This window comes from Buteo buteo, chromosome 4 (genome assembly GCF_964188355.1).
Source record: "Buteo buteo chromosome 4, bButBut1.hap1.1, whole genome shotgun sequence".
Lineage (NCBI taxonomy): Eukaryota > Metazoa > Chordata > Aves > Accipitriformes > Accipitridae > Buteo > Buteo buteo.
In genome coordinates this window covers 44,694,801-44,712,911 of record NC_134174.1, presented here as the reverse complement: position 1 = coordinate 44,712,911, position 18,111 = coordinate 44,694,801, and the positions used below count along the sequence as shown (strand labels likewise).

The following is an 18,111-nucleotide window of genomic DNA, read 5'->3' as shown; positions in this document are numbered from 1 at the left end:
CAGGCTGTCATTATCTGGCGTACAAAAGCAAAAAGGGCAAAAATTATTTTTTTCTCCTCTCTAGCAGTTTCTGGTAGCTGATATTTTTTTTTTTTAGCATGTAGCTCCATGCTGATATATGCTTTTGAGTACATCTTAGGTAATAAGCAGATATATCAAAAGATGTCCAGGGCAATACACCCTGCTGAAAAACAAGGATTACTTTTCTCTACGTCTTGCTGGTAAGTATCTTCTGACGTATCATCAGAAGTGTTTTTTCCTGGTGCTGTCTCTGTATAAAGACAGTTAAATGTTGGTATTCTATGGCCGTTTTACTCTTCAAAAAGAGTTTCTTGTAGTTTAATATAAATTGTGTCCAAAAACTTAAAGCATTACTTCAATTGCTTTAATTTTCCTTACTGTAGCTCCATTGCCTTATGTTGTCTGCCTTCAGTTGTAGGGAATGTTTTATGTGCTTATTTTTGTTGTCAGTTTGGGTTTGAAACCATGGTGAGACAAACATGACTGTATTTGTTGCTGTGTAACATAGAACAAGAAGATAGTTCCAGCTCCAAAAAGCTTCAGATTTTGTGTATAAAATGAGTTATGAGAGATGGGTATTGATCCAGGAGAGGATTGCCAGTCATTAGGCTGGAGAATAGCCTTGGGAAATCACACAGCCTTACTGATGACTTTCTTTAGACATGGTGAAAGACAGTTTGAAAGAAGATTTAAGGTAGATTTGCTAATATTCACAGCAAATTCTAGTAGCTAGATGTTGGATGATATCATGGGTTAGTGAGAGAAAAGGTATTTTTGTTGACCACTTTGTGCCTGGAGGCTGTTGTAAATCTGAATATACCGAATGAAAGATAGTATGTATGTTCAGTGCCATAACACTTTGCAGGGTCTTGACAATGTAGAGAAGTGGCTTCTGCTTGAAATGACTGAGAAGGGGCTAGAAGAGGGGCATTGAGAGAGGCTAGCTACTCAGAGGGATAGCTGAACCAGATGATCTTTGCAGCTGTATGCATGGATTGGATATTAAGATGAGTGCATTTATCAGTATAGTACTGGAAATTGTGCTTTTTAAGAGGTGCTATGAAGGAGTAGTGTAAGGTTTAAACATAGTTTGGTAAAAGGACACAGAGAATATGGATAGTGATGATCAGATTATGAACGGTTTGAGTGACGAACAGGGTAGTGAAATTGTCAGCAGTGATACTGGGAGGAAATTCTTACAGCTGCTTCCAGTTTGAGGTAATGGTATGGCATATACAAGAGGAATCTGTGCCTTTTAAAAATAAGCCTCTGCCTCCTGTCATGTAAGGGGGTGTATTGTGGTGTTTTTTTTTTTTTTAAAAAAAAAAGTGTAAAAATTTTATTCTCATTCTTGTTTGTATTCTTTTATAAAATAGCTTATTCCATTACCTTCTTACACTTTTTTTTACTACCCATTAATTCTGTCAAAAGTGAAGCTACTGAAAAGGCTCACCTTTCTGTATCAAGTTCAATTAGGAGTCAATCCTTTTTTAAAAAGGGGAGGGGAAAAAGAGGAACTGACAGAAGTGCTTTTGCCTTTAGTATAATTGAGCAAAACATTAACATATCTTTGGTCAGTGCTAGAGTTGATCAGCAGTATCACAGCTGAAAACATATGCTGCTGCAAATGCAAACTTATTTTTGTTAAAATATGCTGTAAGGTGGTGAACAAATTTGTGGTACCAAAAATAGGGGCCCCTCTATATGGTGCTGATTGTGGGATTTATTATTCTGTTATTTAAGGTAATGGTATGTTGCTAGGTCAGGAGAAAGGTCACAGTTCTCAGATACAGCACAACCTTAAGAAATACTCAGAAAGACCAACAAGTGCAGAATGTGGAACAAAAATATTATTCAGTCTTGCTCATAAGGTTCTAATTTTCTTGAATTATCCTAAGCGTGATAACAGCTTAGTCCTGAAGCACACACAGAAGCTCTGTTTAGCATTCCCAGGGCGCAGAGCAGTTTCTACGGTTGAACTTCCTTCCTTAAAATGGAGAGTTTTATAAAAGCAAACACCATGTTTTTGAGGCATGCTGGAATGAGAGTCTTCTCTTTGCAGGTCAGACATAGAGCAGACAGTGACAAAGTCAGTGTTCCCATGCTGTCTGTGCCATCTGCTGACATTTTGAAAAATGTCCACCTAACTGTTCATCTTAAGATAAAAAGCTATTGGCATTCTGAATTTTGACATCATTCTTGATACAACTTGGTTATCAGGCTCTTGTGGATTAAACCAACACAATTTATATTGTCCTTCTGATGTGTCATGGAAAATGACCAGCAAAAATTACTTTTCTTGCATGTGTACAAATTCTCATCATGTTTTATACAACAGACCTTCAGAGGTGTTGAGTTTACTATCTTAATTCAAAGAACAGGAGTTAAGTCTTTTAATGTTCAATCTGAAGTAGTGAAAGACAGTCACCGTTTGTCTTATTCTGTTAAGTAATTGTAAAATAATTTGTTCAGTTTATTTCTTAGATTACATAGCTGTCACCTTGAAATCTTCATAATATAGTATTTTAAAGCTGTTTCTAAGTTTTTTCCCCAAATTCAGATACCACCTATTTTATTCATTCAAACTACAAGATAAGTATTTAAATACATACTCATCTAGATTTAGAGCTGCTAAAATACCAGTTGGCATGCCTGTAGATATACAAGAATACAAAAATAACTATATGATTTGGGCAGTACACACTGAAATTGATTGAAAAGGTAAAATGTCAATTAAAGAAAAAATATTGCCAAAATACTTAATTTGTTCATGATGGCTTGTATGTCTGCTTGAGAAGCTGTTGTTAGAAGACCTGTTGTTTTGTGGGGTTTTTTTTCCCCCACTTTGAGCTACTTGCTATCATTTGAGGTTTCAATTGCTTGACATAAAATTGGTGGATAATTAGTAGTGTAGATAACTGTGAAAAGCATATGTAGTAATTTAGTTCTTGGTTCATTCTAATTGTCTGCCCATCGGTAGTTTGCTAGGGTGAGTAGCTCATTATTCAAACATTTTAAATGCAAAGTACTGTAGAAATAAAAATGCTCTTATTAGTAACATGGTATTGAAAATCAGGACCTTTTAAACAAACAAGTCATTATTTGACAAATCTATCCCCAAAGCCATTGTTTCACATACTATAAGGAGATTGGTGTTGTGAGGGGGAGAGGAAGGGTAGGGTTGGCAGATAGTGTTCATTTTTCACTGTGTCTGAAATAAAGATGTGTCACTGTTTTAAAAGATGCTAAAGGTGAATACAGTAAAACATGTTAAAATACATCTAACTGGGCAAGCTTCATTTGTTAAAGGTAAACATCTAAAGTTAATAGACCTTAAGGGCAAATCTGTGCTATTAATTAGGGTTGACCTTAAGGTCATTTTGAACCTCAAATGTGCAAACAAATTTTACAATAAACATTTTAACTTACCTGCAGGAGTACTTCCTTGTGAGTCTTAATATCTTCTGAGGTTGTTAATCCTGCTGTTTAATCCACTAATTTTGAAGTGTGCTTAGAACTTAAAGGCATGATGCAGTATTTGTGCATAGCCTCCCTGCAGTCCCCACAACTCCCTCTTTCTAGTTCCCTTTTCTGTGACACTTTATTTCCCTTTTCTATAGCCTGTGACTAGAGAGAAGGCTGGTTCTTAAGCTGTGGTGTACTATAATCAGAGATGCAAAATATATCCTAGTCAAGGAAGAGTGTCTTATACTACTCTATCTGGGTCTTAACCCTAAGGTTTGATCTGAAATGTGAGGGTAGATATTTCTGTTAAAAGTTTAAGTATTTGTTTTAACATTCAAACCTAGTAATATATTACTGAATGTTACCAGAGAATGCTATATTTTCATAGTAGTATGACTTGAAGGATTTGAAAGCTCATCTGGAGACACTTGGCTTTTCTGTTACCAGATTTTCTCACATACTAGTAGATATGTTCATAAAAGTTCTTCACCTGTCAAAATGTACTATTTCATATGAAAACTTAAACCATAGCACTGTTGTTTGGGTCAAGTTAATTTTGAAATAGACACCAGATCTTGATCTTCTCACTTAATTTTACATTCTGTGTCTAGCTTTAATGAGGTGGAATTAAGTATCTGAATGTCTTCAGTTATGTTTCTTCAAGCATATATTTCATCAATCTAACAGTTCACTGCAATTGAGCTTATGCTTCCGATAATGTTTTATTTCAGTTATTTAGTTCACTCACAACTTTAAGGTGAAGGTTTCAAGTTGATGTCACTCTTTGCTTTGTAATTTAGAAAAAATTTAAATACAAGTCCCCAGCTTGCATCATGTGTAACAGCTAATGTATCTGAATTTCTTGTTTTCAAATAACACATCATCTATTTCTAGTCTTCATGTCTTCTTCTGAAAAGAAAAAAAAAATAGAGTTTAACTTTTCTCCACCTTTTTTTTTTTTTAACAGATTTGAAGAACTTGTGAAAAAGTTCAAAGTAGAATATCATGCTGGTGGTTCTACTCAAAATTCCGTTAAAGTGGCCCAGGTTTGTTCTTTCTTAAAAAAGAATTTTTGATAATTTGAAGCGTTGGGTTTGAATCAACTTGATGCTCTGTATTGTGTGTGGTCATCATGAGTACTGTTGAGTGGGTGCTTGTGATTTTGTTGCTCAGACTATGCTTGTATTTTTTGAGATGATTTATTTTGTAGTTGTGCTCTTTTATTCTTTTCACGCACTTTCTGTTAATGTTATAGTTACAACTACAATGTACCTGGGATTGGAAGGGAGGGGTATTAAGGAAGGTTGAGGCAGGCATTTGTCAAAGGTGTACAGTGAAAGGGTAAGAGGCAAGGACAAGGTCCCTAGCTGTAGTTAGGAATCTTCCAATGAGTAGAAAAAAGTCACAATGGGAGTAGTTACACAGAGAAGTTGTTGAATCTATGTGCTTGGAGATTTTCATAACTTATCAGGATGAGTCCTTGGACAACCAGATCTAAATTTGAGGTTGGTCCTGCTCTGAGGGGTGGGTTGGACTAGAGACCTGCAGAGGTCCCTTCTAGCCTGCATCATTTTGTAATTCTAAACATGTTTATCCTGTAAGAACTTGAAAGTTTGTCCATAAAAGATTGAAATGTAAAACTTTTTTTTTTTTATACAAAGATAATGTTTCTGTCTATGGGTATGATGAATAACAGTAATGATGAATTGGGTTTCAGGTATGTTAGCTTTTCTGTAACTAAAGTATGCCTTTTGTCACAATACTCTTAAGCATATACCTGTATGTATACTTTTAGATTGTGATAGATGTACAAATCCTATAAATAAAAATATACAAACTGTGTGTATAACCTTTTTCTTAATGATCCTGGCTTATTAACTTCTAGATTTCCTATATAATTAAAACTTACTGCCAGATAGCATTAAATGCACATTTGGAAGAAATTAAGTTAAAATTTAACAAAGGTTGCCCCCGCAAATGAAAAGAAAAAATTTGTTATAGTAATGATCGCTGCTCCTTTGTACAAAATAGTTGCTTCTTTACTAAGGTTTTCATTTTCTGAAACCCCAAATGTCTTGAAAATATTTGTGATAAAAATATTTCATAACAGGGAAAAACCCAAGTTCCATGTGTTTTATTGTATATAGCATTGTAATTCTGAAATAGTTATGTTTTTAAAATACAGACAACTTTCAGAGCTTTTTTTGGTTTTGTGGTTGGGGGGGGCATTTACTATGTGGTCAAGCCAATTTTTTGCTTCTTATACTTTAAAAAACCCTCTTCATCAGGACAGCTTAAGTTATTGGATTCATTCTGTGTCAGTATGACTGTTGCTTGACCAATGGGGATGGTGTAGAGGTGGTGTGTCTTCTATGACAGCTGATTAGAGGTCAACTTTTTGGAGGGACTTCTGCAACTGTTTGTTAGTTCTGAGGCATGAAACTCTGTTTCCATTCCTGCATCTAGATTGAGGAGTTTTAGAAGCAAGTGCATGTGGTAGACCCAGAGTTTCTAAACTTTGAAGTGTTCAAAGAGCCCAGGATTTTATTTCTGTCTCTCCCTGAAGTGACCTCTTTGGCATCAGCTAATTTATTAGTAAACTATGTCTCATACTTAACTGTCTTTTTATCTGTCCAGATGTTGCTCAATAATTATTCTATGAAGTACACAGAACCTATACAGAGTCAATGAAATAGGTGAAATTTAAATCAATGAAATGTAGGAGTTTCTGTGTCAATGCTCCTTTCTTATACTGATCAAGTTTTGTCAGTGAACTTTTCCTTTACTTTGGCTCTGAGTTGGGTGCTTCATTCAGTTCCAGTTGCCATCTGGAATTGTATTTCCTTCCAGAAGGGTTGTCATATCCTAGTTTTTGTTTCAAATAAGATTGAAACTTCAGACAGTTGTGCATGAATAACATAACATCACTAAGAGGCTTTAAAAAGAGGGATGGGAGGGTGAGCGAGAGAAAAAGAGAATTCGGGAAATCTTGAAAGAAGCTGTTACTCTGTAAGCTTTAGCAGAAGAAAAAAATGTAAGGATAGAAAAGTGTAGTTTAAACGTAAACCAAAAAATTAAACTAGAAATTCTGGAAGAATTTTTGCAGCAATATTTATTGGCATATTGGAGAGAATGAGTGTGTAAGTAATGTTAGATCTGAATAACCTTAAATATATTTTTATTTGTTGAAAGTAATAGGAGAAAGCAGAGACTGATTCAGGAAGTCTGACTGGTGGTTGAGAAGTAAAGGACCAATAAATAAATTAAGAGTTCTGAGGTAGCCACACTCTAAGTGAATGTGGATTCTCTGTGAGAAGATATGTGGGGAAGAAATCCTAAGAATAAAGCTCTTATTAATTTCTTAACTTCTGTTGCTTTATGGGAAAAGCTTGAAAAAGTATGCTAAAAACTGAGAAAATTGCAGAGCCATTTATAAAATGATTGGAATAAAAAAAGGAAAAATTTAAGAAGCAACTCAAATAAGGTCATTGAATTGTTTGTTTCAAATAGGCTGCTGCTTTAAGGGTCAGAAAAGCAACGGTATATTGTAGTAAAAATACCCAAAGGCAAAATGAATGGGGAAACTTACAGTATATAATGTGTTTAAAAAGGAAAAATGAAACTGTCATATGCTTGCTTATATGGTGTATGATGGTCCTCACTTCTGTTACACATGTTCATACATTTTTTGATTTTTTTTTTGTATCTGTAAAGATAGAGCTACTCAAGAAAGACTCTCTGTTCCTGAAAAGGATAAGCCAACTTCTTCTTAAAAAGGCGGGGGGATGGGAGAAAAAGTCTTAGAAATACTGTATTTATCATGTATGAGAAACTTGATATGGAAATCACAGAAAGAGACAATAGGAAGAAGCTCTGAATTATGAAGAAAACTGGGAAGAAAATGAGGCTTAAATCATGGGGTTTGCAACTAAAATTTAAGGCAGCAGCAACTATAATGGAAATGAAGATTTTGGAAGTTTACAAAGATTTAACCAAAATTGCAGTCAAGCTGTGAAGGCTAGAATTAGATTTTTTTTTTTCCTAGCATGTTAACAGAAAGAAAAGATTTGAAGTGCAGCCTTGAAGAAAGAATTTGGCAGGTAAGGTACTAAAGGGTATCTTGGTATTTTTTTAATATTGACTTGCAGCAGAGCAGAAGTAGAGCGTGTGGCATGCTGCAGGAGTGAGGGCTGGTTGGAGAGCATTGTGAGAATCAAAAAGCTGAATGTTGACTGCCCAAAGTGGGCATTAGGTGGACAGGGTATCTCAGCAGGGTCAGAAAAAGATAAAGGTCTGGATGTATCAGGGACAACAGAAAGGATTTATTTTATAGAAATGCTTCTAATGTATGATGGAGAAGACAGATTTTTAAAAAATAAAATGCAGAAGCAGAGTCAAAACGTACATTAGAGTGAAAGCTCTTTAAAAGGAAAGAAAGGAGCAAATGAAAAATTATTCTGTTGCAAAAGAAATACAGAAGACTTGGATTAAAAATTGAGAGGATGGAAGATAAATGGTAAAGGGGCAGAAACCTAGAAATATCACAGTCTTACTTTTCAGAAGTGTATTATATAAGTGTTTTCATAAGTACAATAATATTTTTTAAAAATATCTGAAAATTGTGAAAGGGAGTACCAAGAGCAATATAAAAGTAATGAAGAGCAGTATGAAAGCCAGTGAGATAGGATGTTTATGTTCAGGTTCTCTGGGATATTAAAGTTGTTTGAACATATACTGATCTTGGAAAGAGCAAGGAAGCCAAAAGTATTTTGGCTTGACCTAACTCATGTTATGAATAAGGAGAGAGGCGCGGGGAAAAAAAAAGTGATTGATGTATTCCAGAAATGACAGGAACAGGTATAAAAATGGAAAAGATAAAGTAAATGAGATTACAGTTTAGTCATTCCTTAATGAATTTAAATTCACAGCAAATTATGTCTTGGAAATACTAATTCATATCAGGAGAGGAATAGTGACAGGAGGAAGTGAAGAAGGTAGAGGCAGAAAAGTGTGCGAGGGAAAAGACAAAACTGTTTGAGAGGATATGAAATAAGTAATCTGGAAAGAGAAAAACGGCATAAAAATCCCAATGTTGCTCTGATTCTGTGTCCCTCACTGTCCCATCCTTATTTCCTCCTTACAATCTGCTTTTCCTTGTCCACTCTGATCTTTCTTGGTTGTAAATTTGTTCACCTGGAAAAGAAAAGATGGCTAACCAGAACAGATGGAGTACTTCTAAGGCCTTAAGGAGAAGTCTTATTGAAATAAATATCTTTTCATTTAAGACTTTAGTACTGAGTGGAAATATAGAGACAGACTGTAAAGAATGGGGAGAGGGGAAGAGGAATAATGATAAAGGGCTTTCCTGAGTGCAGTACAATACAGAAAGCAGTTGGAATCCAGATTATCAGTGAAAATGCAGGTAATGTACTTCTAGAGGTGCTGTGTTACTATTAGACACAGTTATTGGGAATTTTTTTTTTTTCTTAACCCACCAGTAGGGAGTGTTAATAACTTTGCTGGATCAAGCTTTAATTAATCAGGTGTCATTCACTGAAAATTGCTTGATAGTATTTGGAAAATGAGGACTAGAGATGATGAACTGAATTGCAGTCATTTGGTTTCTAGAATAGAAACTAAAGTTTAACTTTTCTGTCTGCTTTAGTGATCTTGGCATTAGAATTATCCCTTTATACTAACTTTTAGTTTTGCTTTGTGTTTAAAGTTAAAGTTATGATGCATGCTTAAGAACAAGGAGGAGAGTGGGGGTATCAAATTGAAACTGCAGTGTGCTACTCTGACCTTTACTTGTCTCATTAAATTTTGGCTTTTATATCTAATATGATATGTGACATCTTGCTTTAATCTGAGCTCTTGCAATCCCTCCAAATGATTGGATCCATTATATTAAATCTATAAAATATGCATACATGTAACTGCATGCAGTTCATAAATAATGTATTGTTTTAGAGTTCTGCCAACAAACTCAATTCTGATTTGTGAAGACAGTATTTTACTACTTCTCAGCTTCCTTCTGTAATTTTAATTAAGACTGTGCCTGTCTAACAACAGACGTTGATCTGGAAGGGAAAAAAAATCTGAAACTTTTAATAGGGCTTGTGACTTTAAAGTATCTGAAATGGATAGCTTACATGTGCAGACAGGGCAAGTATTGCTGACCAGGCTATATTTGCATGATTTTTATCAGTGTTTATTTTGTCTTTGGAGTGCTGAGGTTAAAACTCCAAGAAGTACTCTTTGACGTTTTATCTTTCTAACTCAAGCGCTGGATTTCAAGTCTAACTTGATAGAATTTTATAACTGGGATTTTAAACAACACAACCTTGGCATCAAACAGCACATATTCATTCTTGTTTTTCTGGAAGTTCATATAAAGAATGCCATATTCTTTATCCTCAGAATGAGTGCTCTTAGTTTATGCTCAATTTCTTCATGGCTTATTTTCATTCTAACAATTCTGCTATTGCTGTGGATTTAACTTAGCAGTTAGAGAATGCTATATTCTACCATTTATTCATCCTCAGAAGAATTGTGAAATTCTCATTACGCAAGTTTTATTACGAGTGACGCCATGTGACCTTGGAAGAACATAGCTTGACACATTTCAAGTTGAATTTGTAGGACTGGCACATAAGGGGAAAACACAAGTTACAATTCTCAGGAAGCTTTCATATAGATATGCTTGAGACTTCACAATAATGTTTTTAAAATATGTACCTCAGAAAATCATAATGACTCCCTGTTTTTTTCTGCACAACCTCTTGCTATCTAATCATAAGCTTTTGGGTTTTTGTGGTTGTACAATATCTTTTGCAAAAAGCCTACATACTGTTGTTAATTACTTTAAAGAAGCTTGGTTTAAAACTAGTGTATGTGTTTATTTACTTTTAATAATGTGTTGATTGGAATGACTTTTAAATGAGGGATAACTAAGAGAGAATAATCTGATGCTAAATTATGTTGAGCATTTGAGTCCCACCGTCTTTTGTACGTCAGGGAAGTATGACACTTTCCCAGTATCAGCCTGTATTTCAAGAGCTTGTAACTTCATCCCAATTTTTATTCTTCAATGATGATTAACTTGATCTGTTAATTTAAAGTGATTGTGCTTTTTAGCATCCTAATAAACTGATGAGTTTGAGAATTTAATTTTGAAAAATGAACAGATTGATGCTTGTTTATAAAAAACTGTATGTGCTGAAGGCTTAGATGTGTTTTAATTTTTTACTATTTGTTATGTGAGTAATTAGCCAATCCTTGGATTTATATTAAACATATGTGTCTGCTGGGTCATGTCATGCTTAATCAAAAAATAGTTGGTAAAATTAAAAATTCATATATGAAAAATACTTGCAGGCAGAACTGCATTTTTTTAAAGAATATAAGCTGTAGTCTTGTAAACATATAACTAGTTTCATTGCAACTGGTTCCATGCTTTTAAAACTAAGTTTGTATGTATTTGCATAGTAGTACCCTTGGCTAAACATTACTTATTGTATGAAATCTACAAAGTCCATCACATACTAGCTCTTCAGTGTTCAGTCATTTAGTGATTTCCTCTTCACTGCCCTGTCATTCTATATAAATGGGCCTATAACTAATAAATTTAATCTTTTTCTCACTTGTAAAAGATTTCTGGATTACTTCTATACAATTGATTAGACTGAGGCATTGCAGGAAGAAAGGTCTGGCTTGGGACCAGGCCTCAGAATGTATTGAATATGCATAACTGGAAGAGAAGTAATGGAAAAGTTATCAGGGAGGTCACCCCAAGCATACTCTAAATTTTTTGATGTTGATGCAGCTTTGCAGTATGTATCATCATTTTAGGGAATCCATCATGCCATCAACTAGAAGTGTTCTCTGTTCTGCTTATTGTGTGCTTAAATTCACTTATGCCACAAATACCTTTTTCCAAAAACTCTTTCTGGAATAGCACTCCCAGAAAGTGCAAGCAAGTCTGTTAAACGACTTTTGCCTCCTACTTGGTGAAGCAGAGAACATTTAGGTCTGTATCTTTCTGTTGACCAGATGGAAATAGGTCATTTTTTTCTGTGTTGTGTCTGTGTGACAAGGTTATAGTAGCAGAGGGGCTACAGGGGTGGCTTCTCTGAGAAGCTGCTGGAAGCTTCACCTGTGTCTGACAGAGCCAATGCCAGCCGGCTCCAAGATGGACCTGCCGCTGGCCAAGGCCGAGCCCATCAGTGACTGGTAGCACCTCTGGGATAACAGATTTAAGAAGGGAAAAAAGCTGCTAGGGCACAGATACTGCAGCTGGAGAGAGGAGTGAGAATATGTGAGGGAAACAACCCTGCAGACCCCCAGGTCAGTGAAGAAGGAGGAGGAGGAGCTCCAGGCACCGGAGCAGAGATTCCCCTGCAGCCCGTGGGGAAGACCATGGTGAGGCAGGCTGTCCCCCTGCAGCCCAGAGAGGTCCACGGTGGAGCAGATCTCCACCTGTAGCCCGTGGAGGACCCCACGCTGGAGCAGGTGGATGCCCGAAGGAGGCTGTGACCCCGTGGGAACCCCGTGCTGGAGCAGGCTCCTGGCAGGACCTGCGGGTCCGTGGAGAGAGGAGCCCACGCTGGAGCAGGTTTTCTGGCAGGACTTGTGACCCCAGAGGGGACCCACGCTGGAGCAGTCTGTGGCTGAAGGACTGCACCCTGTGGAAGAGACCCACACTGGAGCAGTTAATGAAGAACTGCAGCCTGTGGGAAGGACTTATGTTGGAGAAGTTCATGGAGGACTTCCCTCCTATGGGAGGGACCCCATGCGTGGAGCAGGGGAAGAGTGTGATGAGTCCTGCCTCTGAGGAGGAAGTAGCAGTAGAAACAACGTGTGATGAACTGACTGCAACCTCCATTTTCCCATCCCCCTATTCCACTGGTGGGGAGGAGGTGGAGAACTCAGGAGTAAAGTTAAGCCCAGGAAGAAAGGAGGGGTGGGCCAGAAGGTGGTGATAAAATTTGGTTTTATTTCTCATTATCCTACTCTGATTTGACTGGTAATAAATTAATTAATTTCCCCAAGTCAAGTCTGTTTTGCTCGTGACAGTACTTGGTGAGTGATCTCTCCCTGTCCTTATGTCGACCCATGAGCCTTTTGTTATGTTTTCTCTCCCCTGTCCAGCTAAGGAGGGGCAGTGATAGAGCAGCATTGGACACCTGGCGTCCAGCCAGGGTCAACCCACCACATTTTCCAAGAGAGGTAGGCTCTGTGCTTTCTGAACCATTTGGGTCAGAATCTTAAATTCCTCAGAGTTAGTTTTGGCCTCATGCTTGATATTTCTTAAGCAGCTTCATTACATCCTCCTACTCAGATGGGCTTGGTGGCCCCAGCGAACATGTGTTTCCAATATTTTCAATAGTTCAATCCAGCTTTCAAGAAAAACTATGAAAAAGCTCTCTAAACCATTTTCTGTTTGATATGGCTTAATAAACTTAGGGGTATAGCCTTACTTTCTCTGCCAGAAAACAATCCTGAAGCATGTGTCCCCTTCTATGCCAGCACCTGTGTGTTTCTGCTGTGCCGCACCAGTGTAGCATTCCACCAGTGTGATCTCCTGTCAGCAACAACGCTGGCACCCTGTGCTGTCCTGCAAGTGCATGTACCTGCTTCTCAAGCCTATTCAACATATAAGATAAGACAGAGAAAGAGTTAGGACTTACAGCTAAATTATTCTTATTTATAACTTCCTAAATTTTATATGCTATTAGCCAGTAAACTGAATCTCTTAAACATCTATCCCCAGTGCTGTAGCCAGTCCTAATGAGTGAGACTTGTACTTGGTGAAGGAATAGCAAAACATGCCTCAGTGCTGACAAAATTTGTTGTTTAAGTTTGTCTCTCTGGAAATACAACAGTGGCTATTCCCACTATTGCAAAGATGATGTGCTATTGATAGTGTCACGGCGGACAGTGTCATGTGCCAGTGACATAAATTTCCTAAGTTATTTATTCTTTCAACCGCACTCTATCATTCATGTATGTTTCTAAATTAGCCTATATAAAACATCACAGTAATGTGTCTGTACTTCTGACAGAACAGACAGCCTTTCCTCTTCAGAATTATAACATGCAGCTTGGGAAACTGGTGTAATGCTGAAGCTGATTGTTACGGATATCAAAGAAATTCTGTAATATTTGAGAGCTGCTTATGGTTTGTTTGGGGTTTTTTTGTTTTAAAGCCTTAGAGAAGATTTCTAGACCTTTTTATTCCACTGTACCTAAGATCAATTTCAAAGCCTTATTCAGAGCTACCTGGAACAGTTCAGAAAAGCAACAAAACTACTTTATCATTATGGCAAACTGCAAAATTCTAAGCAAATTTCCCCCAGGTTACAAAGCTGGGTACTTCTCAAGCCTTTTTGTGCTTGTGAAGGAAGCCCATACATTGTTTCTATGGTTATGGGTCAGATGTTGAAAGTAAATGATGCAGCAGTGTGCTGGAGGACCTAACTTTTCAGTTACTGATAGGCTTTTTTCTGCACTCTGGTTCTGGTTTGCATACCGGGAGTAACTGTGTACAACTTCTCTGTGTATATTCATAGGCCTGGGAATATAGTTTCAAGAAATACCAGGTTGGTCAGAAAATTAAACTCCAAAGAGCCTGTGGCATTTTTTTTTCAGATTGCAATGCCATGTCCCTAAATTTGTTCTCTTGAAAATGAGGCAGTTTCAGTTACACCATCATCACTCTACAACAGACTTTGTTATGAGACAGATGGTAACTGTTAAGTATTGCAAGACAAATGTCTTTATGTGCATCACTTTGGCATGGAATTGAGTGGCTGGCTGCTGGTCTCGTGGACTTGCCTGTTTGATGCACCAGAACCATATCCACTTATTTCTTCAGGCCTTGTCCCTGGCCAGCATCCTCAGTAGGAGTGTGGGAAGAATGTCTTTGAAATACATCACATCCAACATCACTTTAGAAAAACAGTAAAAAGAGTTGTACAAATCACATTCCCCTTAAATCCATTCAAATAAAACCTTGAAACTCATTGTGTTTGAGTGAGCTTCAGAGTACATATGCAGCCTCTGTTCATCTATCCAAAATTGTAATTTATTTAAATGATTAAAAACTGTTTCCATATTCCAGAGTAATCAAACATCAGTCACCCACATGGAATCAGAAGGCACTATATAAATGGTAGCAGTTGGCTCTTCCTGGGAGTGCAATTCAGCTGCCTTCTACTTGACTCAGCTTCTATGCCTGTTTAGCTATGTTAGCAGCATGTTTTTGAGCTGTAAAAATTTGTCGGTTTTTTTCAAAAGAAATGAAGGAATTTCAGCTCTGTCCGGAAGCTAATATCCAGCTGAGTGAGTGGACTCAAACTGCATTGTTTTTTGGTTTTGTTTTCCCCTGAGGCAATGCCACCTCTAACTTGTAAACCATGCTGTATATGAGAGTGAGATTAATTAGCACATTCCCTAATTTATGCTTATTCTGAAAATAGAGATGTTTCTAGGTAGCATAATAATTGATGCAGGCTGGGATTTATCCTGAAGAAATAAACAGCTGGAAGTATCAGTGAGCCACGTTTAGGTACCTGGTTCCGGGGGTGCCATGCTGTGAACCCCCCAACATTTTTTGTACGCAGAGTGACAATGGGGCTGTCCATGCAGCGGTGGGCTGATGGCATTCTAATAGTTGAGTGACATTTACTTGACTTGTTCCCATTAGTTGTTACTGGAAGGAGAATGACTGCTTGATTTGGCAATCTCAGAAGAGAGGGTAAATCCCTGTGCTTCACTGATACTAATTTGGCATGCCACTCAAGTCTTGGGAGCTCAGGAAGTGGTTTATCCTTAGCAGCTCAATAAATTACATAACTACATCTTTAGTAATTAATTAATGTTAAGTGATGTGATACAGTGGGGAGTTAATTGCTCTGGAAATCTGAAATGGCAAGTTACAGGGGTTTCTTACATATCTCTAGAATATTTCCTGTTGAATGTACTTTTTTTTCTTTTTCCTGAACAAGGACACTGAAAATGTTGCTGTTAGCTAAGAACTCTGTGCAGATTGTATAATATACTATTCCTGGAGACCTAGTGCTTTTCTCAGTTTAAATGTATTAGTATAGTTTCCTTGCACGTTTATTAGATATATTTACAGGTTTTTTTGCCTAAACCCATTCTTTTCTCTCTTTCAATAACTTGTGCTCAATCCAAGTGTATGTATGTCTGATTTTGTACTTTTGAGTTCTGAATTTGACTTTGCTGCTAACTTGCATTGTGACCATATAGTAGATTAGTAAACCTTTCTCTTTCTTATGTATATGATGGAGATAGTGGTTTATCAGAATAGAAATTTAATGTAGGAATTTACCTAGTCTTTTTAATAATGCAAAGGGATAAGGACTGGTAATTTGATTGGTTCATCAGGAGTTACAGTAGTGCTTTTTTTTTTTAGGACCCTGAGCATGATTTTTAAAGGAACATGTAGGATCGCCTTACCAATCACATCAGCAATCTGTGTTTCACTGGCTTTTGCAGTGGCTAGCATTATGTGCTATTCTGTTCAAAGAAAGGATAATGGAATAATGCAATGAACTTCTAATAGGGAAGTCTTATCCTAGGACTACTCCACCAGTAATTAATTTACAGCCTGACCCATTAGGGTTGGCCTGTAGGTATTCTTATTATTGGTATATATGTCTAGTCTTTCTTGCTGCAAAATAGTATTTGGATGGATTTGGCCTATTATCATCTCAAACAACTGTAGGAGAATATTTACCAGAATATTTAGCCCATTTTGCTGGGGTTCTGTTCAAAAAGGTCACAAGAACTGAAAGGAAAACTATGCTTCTTGTATACCCTGAATTTGTTAAAGCACAAACACATACGCAGCAGCTCCACTTAGTTTCTTGTTATGTTGTACTTGGTAAAGCAAAGCACTGAAAGTTGATGGTGTTGTATTCACTTCAAATCCTGTTCTTTTGTTCTGCTTTCAACCCTTTTTTTTCACTTGTGAGTGAAGGAAGGGTCCTGTAGGCATAATAGCTAGATTCTGCATGCTTTCCCTAGCTATTCACAATATCTACCTTAGACTCTTTCCCTATCCTCACACCTGCCACAGTATCAGGACTAACTGAACAATGTTTCAAGTATTTTTGCATTTATTTTTCCCAAATCACTATACATTTGCCCTAGGAAACAAAATAAGTAAACTTGTTTGCTTCTACACAGGGTTTTATATTTTCCATTTTTCTAAGGAGAAGACCACTCTGATTTACTAAGACATCTTTAGGAGTTACATGCGTGCATTTTAGAATTTAGTAGTATTTACTAATGAAAGATATACTTTATATTACATACTAGTCTGTGTAAGAAAAGGTAATTTTAGATATCCTAGTAAAGTGAAATTACTACGCCCAATTATACTGAGTTTCTTCATGACGTTACAGTCTGACAAATAAATGAATTAATTCAAGAACTTTATTTACTCTTAGGCTGTCAATGGTAGCATTAATGCATTGAGGTATATCTGTAAACCCTAAGAACATAAGTCCTTCTTTCCCTGTCATTATAATGGTACAAATGTGCTGTAAGATAAATTAAGCTGATTGGTTTGTCTTTTAAAAATACAACCTGAAATCACAGTGATCTGATATTCTTAGTTTGTAAATAAAATAAATAAATACAAGAATTTTTTTTAAGGCAACATTCTAGAGCTCACTTGGACTCTGAGATGAGCTGGGATTTTCTGCCTTTTTCATGCATCTTACGTGGAAGAAATTCTGCATGACGGTAGATTAATTCCATAGTGTACAGTAGATGGTTATTAAACAAAGGAGGAAACTTGTTGACATAAATGTTTAATATTGTTATTATTCATTGTTCAAGTTTTTAAAATACTTTGTATACAGGTTGAGACTATAGTGGGTGTGATTGATCAAAAAAGCTAACTTTTGTGCGGCCTCAGTGGTTCTCACCTGTGATCTCAAGATGGGTCAGCTTATTCTGTAACAGCTGCTGAATTGCTGCAACCTGCAGGCTGAATACTAAGAGAAAATAGGTACTGGTTTATTTTAATTTACCAGGCTGTCAGCTGTAGTAGCTCAGTAGATATGTCACGAGCAACTGAATTTTTCCTGCAGTGAGGGCAAGGGTTCCTGGGAAAGGGATCGGTAGTCTGCTGGTTAAATACCACTAAGGTCTTCTATGGAAATCTGTTCCTGCTCATAAGTCAGAGCTCTACGGCTATATGAGAGCCCAGAAAATTAGCTCTTCCTATGTAGAGGATACACATTACAGAAATCTGTCTGGATCATTATCAGTGGTGTCCAGCTACGTCTGTAAAGGCCCCTACCCTATTGTGAAAGGGAATTTGATCTCAGATTATTGGATCTTCAGTTTATGGATATAGCTAATAATAATTGCAAGGTAGTCCAAAATTCACCATTAGTCTAATTACAGTAACTGAAGAATTTGGATCCACAAATTAATTTTACGAACGGTTGTCATAAGTGAAATGCAGATATCTTGATAACATGGTGATATGTATTACCTTTTAAAATTGCTGTGAAAAGTTGCTAAATACTGCTGCTTATAACAATCCCCCCCTTTTTTTATAAATGAGATGAAATGATAATGTAT

General features: G+C 36.8%; 1 protein-coding gene across 5 annotated transcripts in view; it reads left to right on the top strand.

Annotated features, from left to right (window-relative positions):
- The window catches only part of ADK (adenosine kinase), a 300,352-nt gene that overhangs the window by 77,302 nt on the left and 204,939 nt on the right, over positions 1-18,111 (top strand). For all 5 annotated transcript variants that reach the window (XM_075025725.1, XM_075025723.1, XM_075025724.1 and 2 more), the window contains one exon: positions 4,454-4,532. In XM_075025725.1, coding sequence (XP_074881826.1) covers positions 4,454-4,532 — 79 coding nt within the window. The remainder of the gene's footprint in view (positions 1-4,453; positions 4,533-18,111) is intronic.